Source organism: Pantherophis guttatus, chromosome 1, assembly GCF_059756535.1.
Source record: "Pantherophis guttatus breed Tessera chromosome 1, ASM5975653v1, whole genome shotgun sequence".
NCBI lineage: Eukaryota > Metazoa > Chordata > Lepidosauria > Squamata > Colubridae > Pantherophis > Pantherophis guttatus.
The window spans coordinates 34,459,968-34,474,338 of NC_142063.1; the positions used below are offsets into that span (position 1 = coordinate 34,459,968).

At 37.6% G+C, this 14,371-nt stretch overlaps 1 protein-coding gene across 16 annotated transcripts in view; it reads left to right on the forward strand.

Annotated features, from left to right (window-relative positions):
- SYNE2 (spectrin repeat containing nuclear envelope protein 2) overlaps positions 1 to 14,371 on the forward strand; it is a 220,818-nt gene that overhangs the window by 86,579 nt on the left and 119,868 nt on the right. For 8 of the 16 annotated variants that reach the window (XM_034433561.3, XM_034433563.3, XM_087882077.1 and 5 more), the window contains 10 exons: positions 488 to 607; positions 1,050 to 1,338; positions 2,992 to 3,161; positions 4,172 to 4,478; positions 4,898 to 5,017; positions 6,642 to 6,875; positions 7,750 to 7,872; positions 11,046 to 11,312; positions 12,752 to 12,877; positions 13,681 to 13,946. In XM_034433561.3, coding sequence (XP_034289452.2) covers positions 488 to 607; positions 1,050 to 1,338; positions 2,992 to 3,161; positions 4,172 to 4,478; positions 4,898 to 5,017; positions 6,642 to 6,875; positions 7,750 to 7,872; positions 11,046 to 11,312; positions 12,752 to 12,877; positions 13,681 to 13,946 — 2,022 coding nt within the window. The remainder of the gene's footprint in view (positions 1 to 487; positions 608 to 1,049; positions 1,339 to 2,991; positions 3,162 to 4,171; positions 4,479 to 4,897; positions 5,018 to 6,641; positions 6,876 to 7,749; positions 7,873 to 11,045; positions 11,313 to 12,751; positions 12,878 to 13,680; positions 13,947 to 14,371) is intronic. The other 8 variants (XM_034433565.3, XM_087882048.1, XM_087882050.1 and 5 more) reach the window with 7 other exon arrangements.

The window sequence follows — 14,371 nt, forward strand, 5'->3', positions numbered from 1 at the left end:
TTGCTGAACTAGGCCCAAAATTATTTTACTGAATAGCATTAAGTAAGGGACGCAGTGGCTCAGTGGCTAAGACGCTGAGCTTGTCGATTGAAAGGTCAGCAGTTCAGTGGTTCGAATCCCTAGTGCCGCGTAATGGGGTGAGCTCCCATTACTTGTCCCAGCTTCTGCCAATCTAGCAGTTTGAAAGCACATAAAAAATGCAAGTAGAAAAATAGGGACCACCTTTGGTGGAAAGGTAACAGTGTTCCATGTGCCTTTGCCATTTAGTCATGTCGGCCACATGACCACGGAGACGTCTTCGGACAGTGCTGGCTCTTCGGCTTTGAAACAGAGATGAGCACTGTCCCCTAGAGTCGGGAACGACTAGCACATATGCGCGAGGGGAACCTTTACCTTTACCTATAGCATTAAGTGCTACTGTTCATGGTTTTTTTTTTTAACAGTTTAACAGGATTTTCTTGTAAGTATTTCTTCTATTTCTTTGAAGGCTTGAAAAGGACTTTAAGAGTCTGCAGAAGTGGCTAAGAACTCAAGAAGAAAAATGGCAACAAGTTCAAAAAGAGAAGACAGAAATTGAACATTTTTATCAAATTCTACTCAATCAAAGGTATTTTGTCTTAGCTATAGCAACTCACTTAACTCTGCTTCTCTCTTGAGAGCTAGTTTCAGTGGAATACTCATGTTTTCTACTGAAAATGTTCCTATCTAAAAACGTATTTTCAAAGATCTGATATTCACAATTGAATACAAATTTATGTATATTTCCTCACATAGGCAAAAGAGTAAATATAATGATTTTGAGTTCTAGTTGTCAATCTCTACCTATTAAAAAAATGACTTTTGAATGCAGTGATGAAACAGAAGAATACAAAGAATATGATTTTAAATGTTGGATCATCCTGCCTTGGTCAGCTGGGAAAAAAAGTTGATATGAAGGTTGATAATTGACTCAAGTTGCCCAGTTCTGACAACATTTAATGAATAATGACATAGATAAAGCATGGGGAATGATGACAATTAAACTTCACATAATTGTTATTCTTTTACAGGGAATGGTTTGATTCTTTTGATTGGCGGGCAAATTATTTGAAAAACTCAGGATTTTTCAAAGATGAAACAGTTGTAGAATCTGCCCAGTTTGTCAGTAAATACAAGAGGTTGGTTAATCATGTACAGAAAACCCTTGGAGTTACTGAGATGTATTGTGTAGAAAGAAAGCATTTTGAAGACCTTGTCAGGAACATGTTTTGCTGGGTGGAAATTCTAAAAAAGCCTCTCTTGGAGATGAGTGCTGAAGAATCTGAGATATCACTGGAAGAAAGGTTGCTCAAAATCCAGGTACCAAAACGCAGTTGAAGCTCTACATTTTATTAATAAAACAACCATCCAATAATTCTTTGTTTAGTCCTTTCTCATTTCAAAAACTTTCTTAAAAAAATACTTGACATTTTTCTTGAATTTTAGTCTTAACTGTGCTCTGTTTGCAACTGCTATTTATTTATTTGTCTAAAACATTGAATACATAAGCCAGAAGGAAAGTGTGGAGAAAGCATCAGTCAGTTAATCAATTAAAATATTCCACTTATTCTAACTAAGGCCTGGGATGGAGACAGGTTTTAAAAGTCTGCTTAAAAAAGGGCAAGTGAAGGTGGGCATATGAATTTCAGATTAAATGGTGTTCTAGCAGACCACAGTAAGACAGAGAAGCCTACTTCCTGCATCCCGACAATTGATATTGTTTAATTGATGGAACCCACAGCATGCTAGGTATGTTAGAATGTACAGGACAGACCAAACGTATCGATAAGTAGCCCTCAAATAATCAAAGTGTGTATCTTTATAGGTAATAACCAGAACCTTGAATTGCATCCTGAAGCATATTGACAATTAGTAAAGCCACAAAATAGAGTGTTATGTGAGCATACCTGGTGCATCAGAAAAATTTGTGCAAAGGCTGCCTTGGGCATAGTTGCCACCAGCTGCTGCATGCCAGTCCTAAAAGGGGAAATGCAATTACATTCAGGACCAAAGATGGAACCACTCCAAGCTCAAAGAATCAAAACAGCCACAGACACTCAGTCTTGTCAGGCTTGAGTTCTTCCCAATCAAAGGCCAAACATTTTCCAGACATTGACAGAGAATCTTGACAGTATCACTTGTCAAAATGTGTAACTAGGTATCATCAGCATAGTAATAATACTGAATCTGAGGCCAATGGATAACTTGTCCCTGCATCTTATGGGACAGCATTTTTGTTCAATATCTATTTTTGTCTGAGAGCTTGTCTTGGCAGCAATGTCAATTAGTGGTCTTTCCCACATTTAGAACCCCTTATTCTGTCAGTTTTTCATTATAATCAGTCCATGTTTCAGAACCCTTAACTTTTAACTAGCACAAATTAAATTAGTCAAATAGCAAAATAGTATTTTGGTAGTTCAGTATCAAAGCTGTAGAAGATGAACAGGCCAAGCACAATGGCAGGGTTAAACATGTCATCAGTAAGGAGTCATTGCGTTCTCCCAAGAGACACAAGTCGAGCCCGCTGTGAATTCTGTTGACTCTTATCTGGCACCAATTTGGCTTGACTGTTAGTAGTTCAGATTCTTGTGTATAGGTAGTATATAATAAACAGTGCTTTGAATTCAACCCTTGTTCCTAATTACTAGACAATTACCTGACAAAATCACTTTATAAATTTAATAAGCCCTTGATTGTTTTATTTATTAGGCAACAAACATATCCTATTTATCTTCCCCCTCCTATTTATTCCATTCCCACTCTCTCCAATATTGCAATGTCTTCCAGTATTTAGGGAATTAACAAAAGAACTGGAAGTAGTTTATTAACTTTCATTGTATGAGGTTTAATTGGAATGACAATTTTAAAAAAAGGGTTGTTTCTATTGATAATTTTACTATGTTATTTGGCCTGGGTGCTAGGTCAAAACAGTGGGTAAAAACAATTATTTTCATGTTATTTCTTACAATACAGGAGATTACTTTGTTGCAAGAAGAGGGCAATGCTAAACTGCAAACTATCATAGCTGTTGGAGAACATTTGAAGTGTGATGATAAGAGCAAGAATCTAGCTATTGAGCAGATAATTTCTGATGTCCAAAAGAAGTGGGACTCCACTATTCATCTGGTTATTGGCTGTCTGAAGTAAGTAGCCTAGATTACACCATGAAAATGTCCACTGAGTTGAAAATGCAGAAGAGTCATTCTATAATAATAGCATCCAGTATAAAACTCCTCCAGAAATTCTACACTCAAATAATATTGCTGAAACTACCGTGTTTCCCTGAAAAGAGCCTTGGTAGTACAGTGGTCTAAGGCACCCTGTTATTAAGCTGGTTATTAAGACCAGCTGCCTGCAATTACTGCAGGTTCGAATCTCTCCAAGGCTCAAGGTTGACTCAGCCTCCATCCTTTCTAAGGTAGGTAAATTGAGGACCCAGTTGGGGCAATAAACTGACTTTGTATAAATATACAAAAGGATGAAGGCTATTGCTGAGCACATTGTAAGCTGCCCTGAGTCTCCAGAGAAGGGTGGCATATAAAATCAAATTAAAAAAAAAAAAAAAAGACCCTGTCTTACATTTTTTTGAACCCTGAAATAAGTGCTTGGCCTTATTGCCATACGCTCAAAAGCCCGATTGGGCTTATTATCAGGGAATGTCTTATTTTGGGGGAATAGGGTAGTGGAAAACTGAAGATTTTTGACTGCAAGCTTTTAACTAATCACTGCAGAAAAAAAATTATAAATGCAATTTTTCTTTATTTATATTAAAATATCGCCCATTTCTTTACTACATATGGGTTACTCAAGGCAAATAATGACCATTAAAATTATTAAAAATTACATTAATTTTAAAAAGAACAAATTTAATTACAAAAAGATCTGGTAAAGAAGGCAGGGACCCCAGAAATTGATGACCACGACTTTCTGCAACTCTCTGCCAGCAAAAACAGAGCTTGCGAGGGCCACACGCAGCCCTCTGAGCTCCCTTTTCAATCGGATCTCCCACGGCAGGTCTGCTGCTTCCAGGGTGGCCCTGTGGAACAGATCTAAGCACCCCATGGGCCGGATCCGGTGGCAGGGCTTTGACACCCCTGTCCTATATATTCGGTGGTCAGTTTATTAAACGGATATTAATTTTTTTCCGTCATAGGGACCAGGAACAACTCCAACATCAAATAGAATATGTGAAGCAGACAGAAGATGCCATCAAAGCTCTCTTTTATGAAGTAGAGAAGCAGAAGCAAGGATTAAATGTTGATATTCATCCCAATTCACAGCAAGGGCAAAGTCAGCTAAACAAGTATTCTGCACTTCTGAAAGAAATTGAAGGCCTAACGCTTCTCTTAAATGAACTAACAAGACAACGCAATTCTTTGGAGACATGCACTAATAGCTTCAGTGCAGAATCATTGATAGCTTTACAGCATCTCTACCAATGTCTTCTTAGCCGATTACAGGTTGGCATCATGCCAGGTTATTGGTTTGGAAGATCCAGAATGAAACTCTTGTTAGTGTATATCTTGCAATATAAATGTTCATTAGATGTGGGATTAGATTTGATTCAAACAAACAGGTAGGATAGGATGAAATGGGATCTAGACCATGCCACTTCAATTACCAGTTGGGTATATTTTTATTTATTTATTTATTTATAAAAGTTTAATTAATTATTAAATTTATATAGCTGTCTCACTCTCACACAGTAATTTTGGGTGGCTATATAAAGTTGTTTAATAAATAAAATATATTTGTTTGTTTGTATATGGGTCCAGGAAGATAATATGGTATTTCTATGGAGAAGTCTAATGCTCTTTATTATATTGGAGAACTATCTATGCATGTTGGTTTTGATCTTGAGTTTCTCCTTAAATCGCAGAATACAACAAAGCTCTTGGAAGGCTGTGTGGAGGGGCGCCAGCAGTGTGAAGAGTTGACAACACTTTTGATAACTTCTCTAGAGGAGCTGTGGGAGCCTTTGGGTGCAGACCAAAACCAGGTCAGGAAGAATTTTGTTTCCAGTGAATTTAAAAATCAATGAACTAGAAAGAATAACAATGTAATAATAATGATAATATATTAAACTTGTATGCTTCTGAATATCGAGACTTGGAATGGCTCACAGATAATCAAGGAAATTACAATAAAACCCATAAAACCTAAAAGACAGCAAACACAATGAAGTGAGGGGGTCTCACTCTCCCTTGTCAAAAGACCTTAATGAAGAACTAAATTCAATGAAATTTGGGCAACAGTGTTTCCATCCCAGAATAAAAATAATGATTGATAAAACAAGAAAGGGAAATATTGAAAACTAGAATTTTACGAACAGCAACTTTTTATTTATGTCTGATTATTGGCGCAGAGTTTTTATCAATGTCAAATGAGATTGCTTTCAAGGTTACCACATGAACAATTAAACTGAACAAGGGTAAAAAGAACTCTAGCTATGTGCTCCACAGCTGCTTTCTTACACAACTGAGTCATTTTACCCAACTTATCTAGTAGTCAGATAAGTCAGATAGCTGGGAATCAAGTAAAAGTAATTGATATTCTTTTTAAAGCAATTTTGTGTCAGCACTGCCTCATGCGAGCTCTCATTCATTTCATTGAACAAGGTAAATCTGAATCAATGGTGGGTTCCTCCCGGTTTGGCCCGGTTCGCGAGAGCCGGTAGCGGTGATGATATGACGTCACCGAACCGGTTCTCTGTCTTCGGGAGCTGGGCCCTCCCGCCCGCCCCGCGTTATTCTGACCTTATATGTCTGCTTTTTTCGCCCAGCTGAGAGATGTGGCAGAGCGGATTGCCGCACCTCAGCTGGGCAGATTAGCAATGCACTTGCGCAAAGCGCAAGTTTGGTGTCCTGCGAGTGAACTGAGCATGCACGTGGCAATTGCACACGAAGCGCGCACACAAAGAGAACCGGTAGTAAAGCCGGTTAGAACCCACCCCTGATCTGAATGTGCATTCCCTTGGGAGCATGGTGCTTTTTCTTTTACAGATAGACCTCAATGTACGACCACAATTGAGCCCCAAATTTATGTTGCTAAGCGAGACAGATATTTGAGTTTTGCCCTATTTTACGACCTTCTTTGGCTATTAAGTGAAACACTGAGTTGTTAAGTAACATGGTTGTTAAGTGAATCTGGCTTCCCCATTGACTTTGCTTGTCAGAAATTTGCAAAAGGTGATCCCATGACCCCAGGATACAGAAACCATCATAAATACATGCCAGTTGCCAAGTGTCTATATGTTGATCATGTGACTGCGGGGATGCTGCAATGATCATAAATGTCAAAAAGGGTCATAAGTCACTTTTTTCAGTCCTGTTGTAACTTTGAATGATCACTAAATGAACTGTTGTGAGTCGAGGACTTCACGTATTTATGTGAATATGGATATCAGTTTCTGTGCAAATCAGAGAGCGAGGATGATCCCTGACAAACACATTGCCTTTTGTTTACTTCTCTTTATGAACTATCTAATTCTTTATAAAAAATGTCACGAGTGTTTTATCCTAACTATTTTATTCTCTCTGATAGCATATTTCTAGAGGGCGATAATATTTTCAGCTGTGCAGATTCTCTTGTCATTATGATCTCCTTGCACTTTTTCACTTAAGGTACAGTATGATATTCTTTGTCAAGCTGAATACAGACTACAAGAGGTTGTTGCGCTAATGGACTCCATCCGTTTGGAACAGACATGTATGAAGGATGAGATAGATGCACCCCAAATTAAGCCGAGGCACCTTAAAACTAAATATGGACTTGAGCATGAGACTGAGGACATCCACAGTGATATACTCAAACATAACCAGGAGATGGATAATGAAACAACAAACAGAGAGAAACTGGTAATTTCTAGCATCCCCTTTGCTCCCCAAGAATTTAGTTCTGTGGAAGAAATTTAGTAATATTCTGGGATAAATGTCCAAAGGGGGGGGGGAATCAAGAATTGCTTATTTTCTCTGATTTTTTTTATCATATTATGTTACGTTATTTGGAGGAAGCTCCTCCTTGCCACTGAACATGGGATTATATGAAAATAATGTGCTGCCAAGGGGAAAGAGAAGTGAGGGAGGTGGAGGGGGGGAGGAAAAAAGTGTTGATTTCCGACTCTGTTGCAGTAAAATAAAGCATTAACATCAAACTACAATTTTTTACTTTTCCATAATAATATAAACTAGCCATTTCTATAACGACAAATCAATCTAGTTGATAAACCCAAAATCAAAGTTTCATTTTTTTCCACCTCAAGCAGTTGAGAGGACGTTTTGTACAATAAAACATTACTCAGAGCTTAAAAGTTCTAAATCTTATTAATTTATTCATTTTTCAGATTTGTATAGACATTCATTTCACAAAACAAGTGACTTTGGACAGCATACAACAAAGCTAAAAAACAATCATTCCTAAATAATAATAATTATTAAAAACATTAAAAATGATAGAACACAGCTTAAAAAAAGAACAAAAAGTATGTTAATAATAATGGAGCTGTCTTACTAGTATGCCTGTTCTCTGGGGCTCCAGGCCTTGATGGCGCGCCCAGATCTTGAGGACCTTTGACTATTATTATCATGTCATATTATGAATATGAATATAATATATAATATAGTATAAATTCATATAATATGAATGTGAATATGGAGATAACATATAATAATTCTCCAACTTCTTCTGCAATTTTCGCTTGACTTAATTATTTCATTTTCCTGTCTTTTGAAGGAAAATTCCTTCAGAGTGAAAAATCAACTGGACAGAGAAGCTCCAGAATTGTTGACCCGTAAAGTACAATTACCCAGCTGCTTAGCACTTGTATCTGAGGAGAGAGCAGCTGCAGTTACTGAGGTAATCTTTTACTCTCCCTGACAGTCTTACTTTCAAACATTTGATAGAATGGTTTTGAAAAGTTTTTTGTGTGTGTGCCATTTCCATAAAATAGTGGTTATGATATGGAATGATGAGGCCTGGATTAGTAAGGAATATGACTTTACAGTCACCTGTATATTCCTGTTTCTTTCCTTATAAATTTGCTTTTTCTCTATTTTGAAATATCTGGTTTATTTATTCCCAGAATATCGCTGATAGGTAATCAGAGAGAAAGCATCATTACAGAAAATGTGCAGCACTCAGACACAATTTACCTGTCCTGAATAACTCCTCTGAAAGTAATAAGTAGGATTTTCTAATTCAATGTTCTCCAGCCGCTTACCTAAACAAAAGTCTGTGGATAATCCTTTCCTGATACCAAATCCTGCACTCTTCCATAAAGTTCTGTAGGATATGGACCAGTTAGTTTATTCTCCATAGCATCTTCATGTATTTAAGGACATCTATAAAAGGATGAGTGCTGAGTGAATGTGCTTCAAATCCTTTCTGAAAACATTAGCACATCTCTTCCATAGCAACAAATTTACCATTGCTGTGCTTTAGGAATTAACCTGCTGCTATCACCTTCTCTTCCCACTCTTCCAGCGGGGAGAAAAATGTCCCACAGTTCTTTAGATGAAAGAAAATTGTAACCCTCCACTGCATTTTCTTTCCCAGCAGCAGGAGGGAGAGCAGGTAAACAAATGACATATGGATTGAGAGACAACCTCATATTCTGAGTTAGTGCTTCCAATGCTGTGATTATTGCCTCTTGCTGTTGCTGAGAAAGGAAGCATCTCATAGCCATGCTTGGTATTATGAGTTTATTATGCCAGCATTTTGTCATCTCCATTGGCTCTTGGCCCTTTTCTGGACCTAGTTCAAAATGTTGGCTTGATTTTCATAGTTCTTCATAGCTTTACACCATAGTACTTGATGGATTCCTTGTTTCAACATGTGCCTGTCTGTACTTTTGAGATCATAATGAAAACCATTCATGTGGACTTTCCTAGGACTACTATACTACCTACTATAGTGCATTTGGGCAGAGTATGTATGTTCCAGGTCTCTTCTATTAAATGTTGCCATCTTATGGTATCTGGGAAGTGTGCCATCTCTATGGCTGCTCCTGTCTCTGGAACAAGCATCCTCTCAGAGATACAGATGGCACCCACTTTCCTCGGTTCTGAAAAGCCCTTGAAGGTTGGTTTTGGTCCTAGGCCTGGGGTTAATATGCTGTCGGGGCTGTCTTGCTGAGGGGTTATTTTTGTCTATGTTTTTAATTGTTTTAGTTAGTGTTAGATTTTCTAAGGTACCCAGAGTCTGCTGGAGTGATAAATTTAAACAAACAAACAAACAAACATAGGCTACAAAAACTGGATAACCAACAGAAGGCAACAAAGAGATGCAGACAACTCTTAACACCAATTTTTTGCAATCTAGATGTAGCTTGTATTCCCCACCAAATCCTGTACAACGCCCTCTCCTATTTTGTTATGCTTTTGGCAACAAGTTAACGTCTTATTTAAGGGGGTTACAATTTTTTTTTTGTTGGCAGCAAGCCCATAGTCTTTTGATAAGTAGGAACATGCAATTATAATCAGGGAAAGTAAAGCAGAGTGAGAGTTTACAAATGCAAAGCTGTTCATAACTGAGATCTTAGTGATTCTTCTGGCAGTGGTCAATCTATATAATCCATAATGCTATCCATATAAATTGGTGAAATAAATTCAAGAGGTAGGCAAGCAAGGTAGTTATAGGATGGTTGCAGCTGTCAAGACACAGTAGAAAAATACTCAGATAAAGATAAACAGATACAAGAACCATCAGCATTGGACAGTGACTTTGCTTATATCTGCCATACTGGATGTTTTTCCCCAGGTTCAACTTGTGAAAAGTTGAACAGTCCCGCTCCTTCTCTGGAAACTCTATCAAATCTATCAGGATAGTGTGTTAAAGATGCTTCAGACCATAGGGCCAATGTCACTTGTACATGTTACAGACATCAGTTGTATTATATTCTCTGCTGCATTCTCTTTCTCTGCCCCTATGGTATCCAGTAGGGTACTGGGAGCTGCCACAAGTCCTCTTCCTTCAACTATTGCTGCTCACTCCAATGGAAGTGGATACAGCCAGGACTAAAGGAACCTCATGGACCAATGGAACAAATGAAGCTATCTTTTACAGAGTCAGAGCATAGGAATTTAGACAATGGAAGGATTTATACTCCTTGCAGACAGTTGATCATTTGCATTCTTTTCATGAGTTGTTGAGGTCACCTGAAGGTTTATCTGTGTCGTCAGGGTCACCTGAGTGGTGCAAATGGGTGTGGAGCTTTCTTGGAACTGTTGAAAGAACTGTGTTGTAGACTGGAGATAGAGATGGCTGTTCAATTTTGACATAGATGGTGTCTTTGACCCCTCTTTCACACCAGCAGTCCTCTCTGTCCAAAATGTGGACTTTGCTTCTTCAAAAGAGTGGCCTTTGTCTTTTAAATGCAGATGGACTGCTGAACGTTGTCCTGATACAAACTGTCAGGGAGTGCCTGTGGTTTCAAGCATAGGTCTTTCCCAGTCCAATTAGAAGATGCCAGTGACTCAACCTGTCCATTCTGTATGTGCCATATTCTATATTTTATTACAAAACTAGCCCAGTGTTGCCATTTCTGATAGCAAACAGATTTCCAGACAAAGGTATTTTCTATGTGATCGCATTGAACAGTGTTGCCTTACATAACCTGAAATTCGCCTCATGGATACTTTCTCCAACTGCAGCAAAAATACTTAAAGGCAGAGGAAGACAAGCCCATAGCCCCTTTGTATGTCAAGGTGCTTCAACGTATAGAGAGTAAACAGACTGAATCTGGTTAGTAGGGACCCATCTCCTCCGAATTATAAGATTACAGCCATAGAAGAAGAAAACTTTTAGGCCAATTAACTTTGTCAGAGCTTTGAACAACCTCATAATATTGTTCCTTGGAGAGGCATCTGTGCAGATGTGCTTTTCTCTGACCTTTACCACCCCTTTATTCTATTATTCTTTCACTATCTTTCCATTAAGAAAGCAATTGACATTTCAGTACCTGCAGTCCCGAGAAGGTTATGATTTTTCTCTCTTTCCCCTCCTTTCTCCTCCATTCTGCTTCTACTTAGCAGGAATTGAAAGGCAATTTGATGGAAGCCCACAATTTCCAAAGTTCAGCAAGCCAGTGTGCAAAGCAGCGGCAAAAATCAGAGCAAATACTGGCAGATGATTATCCCAATGAATCTCCGCAACAGCAGCTTGGCTATCAAAAGAAATTGCAAGCAACATGTGCCTGGTCAGAAATGCCTCAAACCATTTTGCCATTAATGAACGGAAAGGTAATGGAGGCTGACCCTACTCCTTTGTCCATTATACATCCATCTCCGGAAAGCAAGGTAATAATCTCTGTTGTTGCACAACTTCATTGAAGGACTTGGTTAAGTGCTATTCTTGTGCACTGCTAGCTCTTCAGCCAGGATAGCCATTAATCCATAATTCAATCAATTTCACCCTTTCTCTTTTCAGTTTCCAATAGTGGAGAGGGTGGGCCACTGGTCCAGGAATACTGGCTCATGTGACTCTGAGCAGGATAAACTTCTCTTTATTGTTAATTCCCTCTAAAATAAGATTTGGCTTTTGAAATAATGCTTGTTTTCTTTCAGTTTCACATGTGCATTTTCAGATCTTTATGAGAGAGAGAGAGAGAGAGAGAGAGAGAGAGAGAGAGAGAGAGAGAGAGAGAGAGAGAGATTGATTGATTTAAAAACCACAACTGAGAAAGAGAATCAGAAAAAAGAAAAAAAATGTGAAAAAAGAAACAACCAATAAGTGAATAGTAGAGAGATCTACAGCATTATAAAATTGAATGGTCGAGCAAAATATCAAAATAATATATTTTTTCTTCCACATATTTATGTATCTTACCACATTTTAAAATATTCTTCTTTATCAAAATCAAATTAATATGGAGTTATTAAGGTGATAGTAGGTTTAATAATATTTCACAAGAAAAGGGTGAAAGAAAAATTCAACTTTTAGAATTTGTTTCATTCTATTTTCCAAGTTTTTGAAGTTTAAATGTTGCCACCAAACGTGGAAAAATGGTCTGATCTGACCATTCCAACAATTTTTCATTGCCTATTTTGGCAATTAATACTGGTGTAATATACCATTGATGACGTATTTATTTATTTATTTATTTACTTATTTAATTAATTGTTTGATGTAGTCATCATCTCAAAATCTCAACCTTGGATAGTAAACAGAAGAGTAAAAACCAAAGGAACAGGTCCAAATAGTAACTAACAAGCAAATTATATTAATTTACTTGTAGTACAATATTCACCATAAATTTAATATTTTTCTTCCCTTGAAATTCCCATTATTGCACTGTTGCATTTGCCAGCAATGGGAATTTCAAGGGAAGAAAAACAGTTGGTCCCTCAACATGGTGCCTTGTTTGCATTTGTTTCCGTCCAGCAAGGTACAGACATTCCAGGTTCCAAAAATGAATTTTCTTTTTTTTCTTGATTTTTGACCGCTAAAGTGACCTGCTAAACACGGTTAACTTGCCAGATGTTGCTGTGGGGCAGGCAATGTTTAGGGCACTTTTTCTAACCCCCTCCCTCATGAGTTAGCCTCATGGCTAACTCATCTTAGCCAGAACAATGAGTAAAGTGGAGAGGATGTGACTTAAATCAGGTGGCCTTGCTTCTACCTGATTTCTTCAATAAAAAAAAAAATCTGGATGATTGATATAGTGGTAATTAGTTGTTCCGTAGATTGCAAAAGAATTTATGCCAAATCAATGCAGTTACCTGTTTGGATTTCCCAGCAGGCTTATCTTGAAGACCAAGCAATCGCTGAGTATGCTGAGCTGGAACAAAAGATCAACAAAGTGAAAATTTGGACTGCAGAGTTAGATATTGTATTAATGAAAGATCAACTGAGAGAGATAGAGGTATGGAAACAATATGTTCATTGGCATGGCTATAAGCACTCTGTTAGTCCCTGTTATATCTTATCCTCCCACTCCATTTCTCAGGCATATGAGAGCTTCATAGCTATTTCTGGGTAGTGCAATCTCATGCCATTGTATATGTGAGCATTTCAACAACATGAAGGGGATAATAATACAGATTGTTCCCACCAATTGGCATCCTTCTACCCAAAATAGCATAGGAGGAGTTTGTATGAGTGACCTCACCTACAATGGTGCTTAAAAGTCTGTGAAACCATTGGAACTTTCTACATTTATGCATAAATATGACCCAAAATGTTATCTGTTTTCCACACAAATCCTAAAAGTAGGTAAAGAGAATGCAGTTAAACAAATGAATTGAAAACCTGTACTCGTTCCTTTTTTGAAAAAAAATGATCCAAAGCTACATATTTATCTGTGACAGGAGAAATGGGGTATATGGGGAGGTGTCATTTCCCCCTACTTTTAAGCAGAGGTAGAAAATGTCATGGACAATACGGAGGAAACTGTCATAATGAGCTGCACATGCAGCTCATTATAACAATTTCCTCCCTATTGTCCATGACATTTTGCATTTTGCCCAGGTCCCCCTTCACCTTAGCAGCTTCACTGGCCTTGGTGCCCTAAATGTGGACTTTTGGGAAGTATCTTGACCATTTGTAGTTAGAAATACAATGCGTAGTAAATAGGTATTTAATCTGATTCAGAAAGACATAAAAATGAAAATTCCTTTAAAACGAACAAGACAAGACCCACCTACCTCCTCTGATTTTCTATCATAGGATTTGTGTCTGCAGCTAGAAAAGAAGAAAGCTCAAGCTTTGTCAGTGTGGCCAGAACACTCAACGGTGGCAGAAGGAAGTCAGCCAAACCACCAGGGCACCCACAGTGTGACTTCTTCCAGTTGGGACAGACTCCTGCAAGAATTAATGGCTGCTAAAGAGGCCAAGCAGAATCAGTTTAATTTAGTCAATCGCTACCACAAATGTCTTACTACTGTTCAGTCTTCAATGAAACATTTATTAGCAGAAAAAGAAAACATATATACGTAAGTTCCTGGACCATGTTTCTACATGGGTTGGATCTGATATAATTCACTTAATTTATTGTTAATGTATACACCATAGCGATGAACCTTTTCTTTCATTTATTTTGTAATTTATTACATTCCCAAAGGGTTGGGATAGACATAGAATAATATGATTTATATCCAAATGCTAAGCCATAAATCTTTGAACTTTCCTATTGTGGCTTAGTAAATCAACATAGGATAGGAATGAATAAACATTGTAGTTGCAACAATTATTGCTACGGTATTATTTCGATATAATATCCCTTCTTTGAATGGTTCTGATTATATTTAAATGTTAAAGACATACATATTCATTCTTAGTAATTACATCATTCTTAGTAATTACATACATTAGTAATGTATGGAGGAGCTTCAATGTAATTTAAAATATATGAAATATG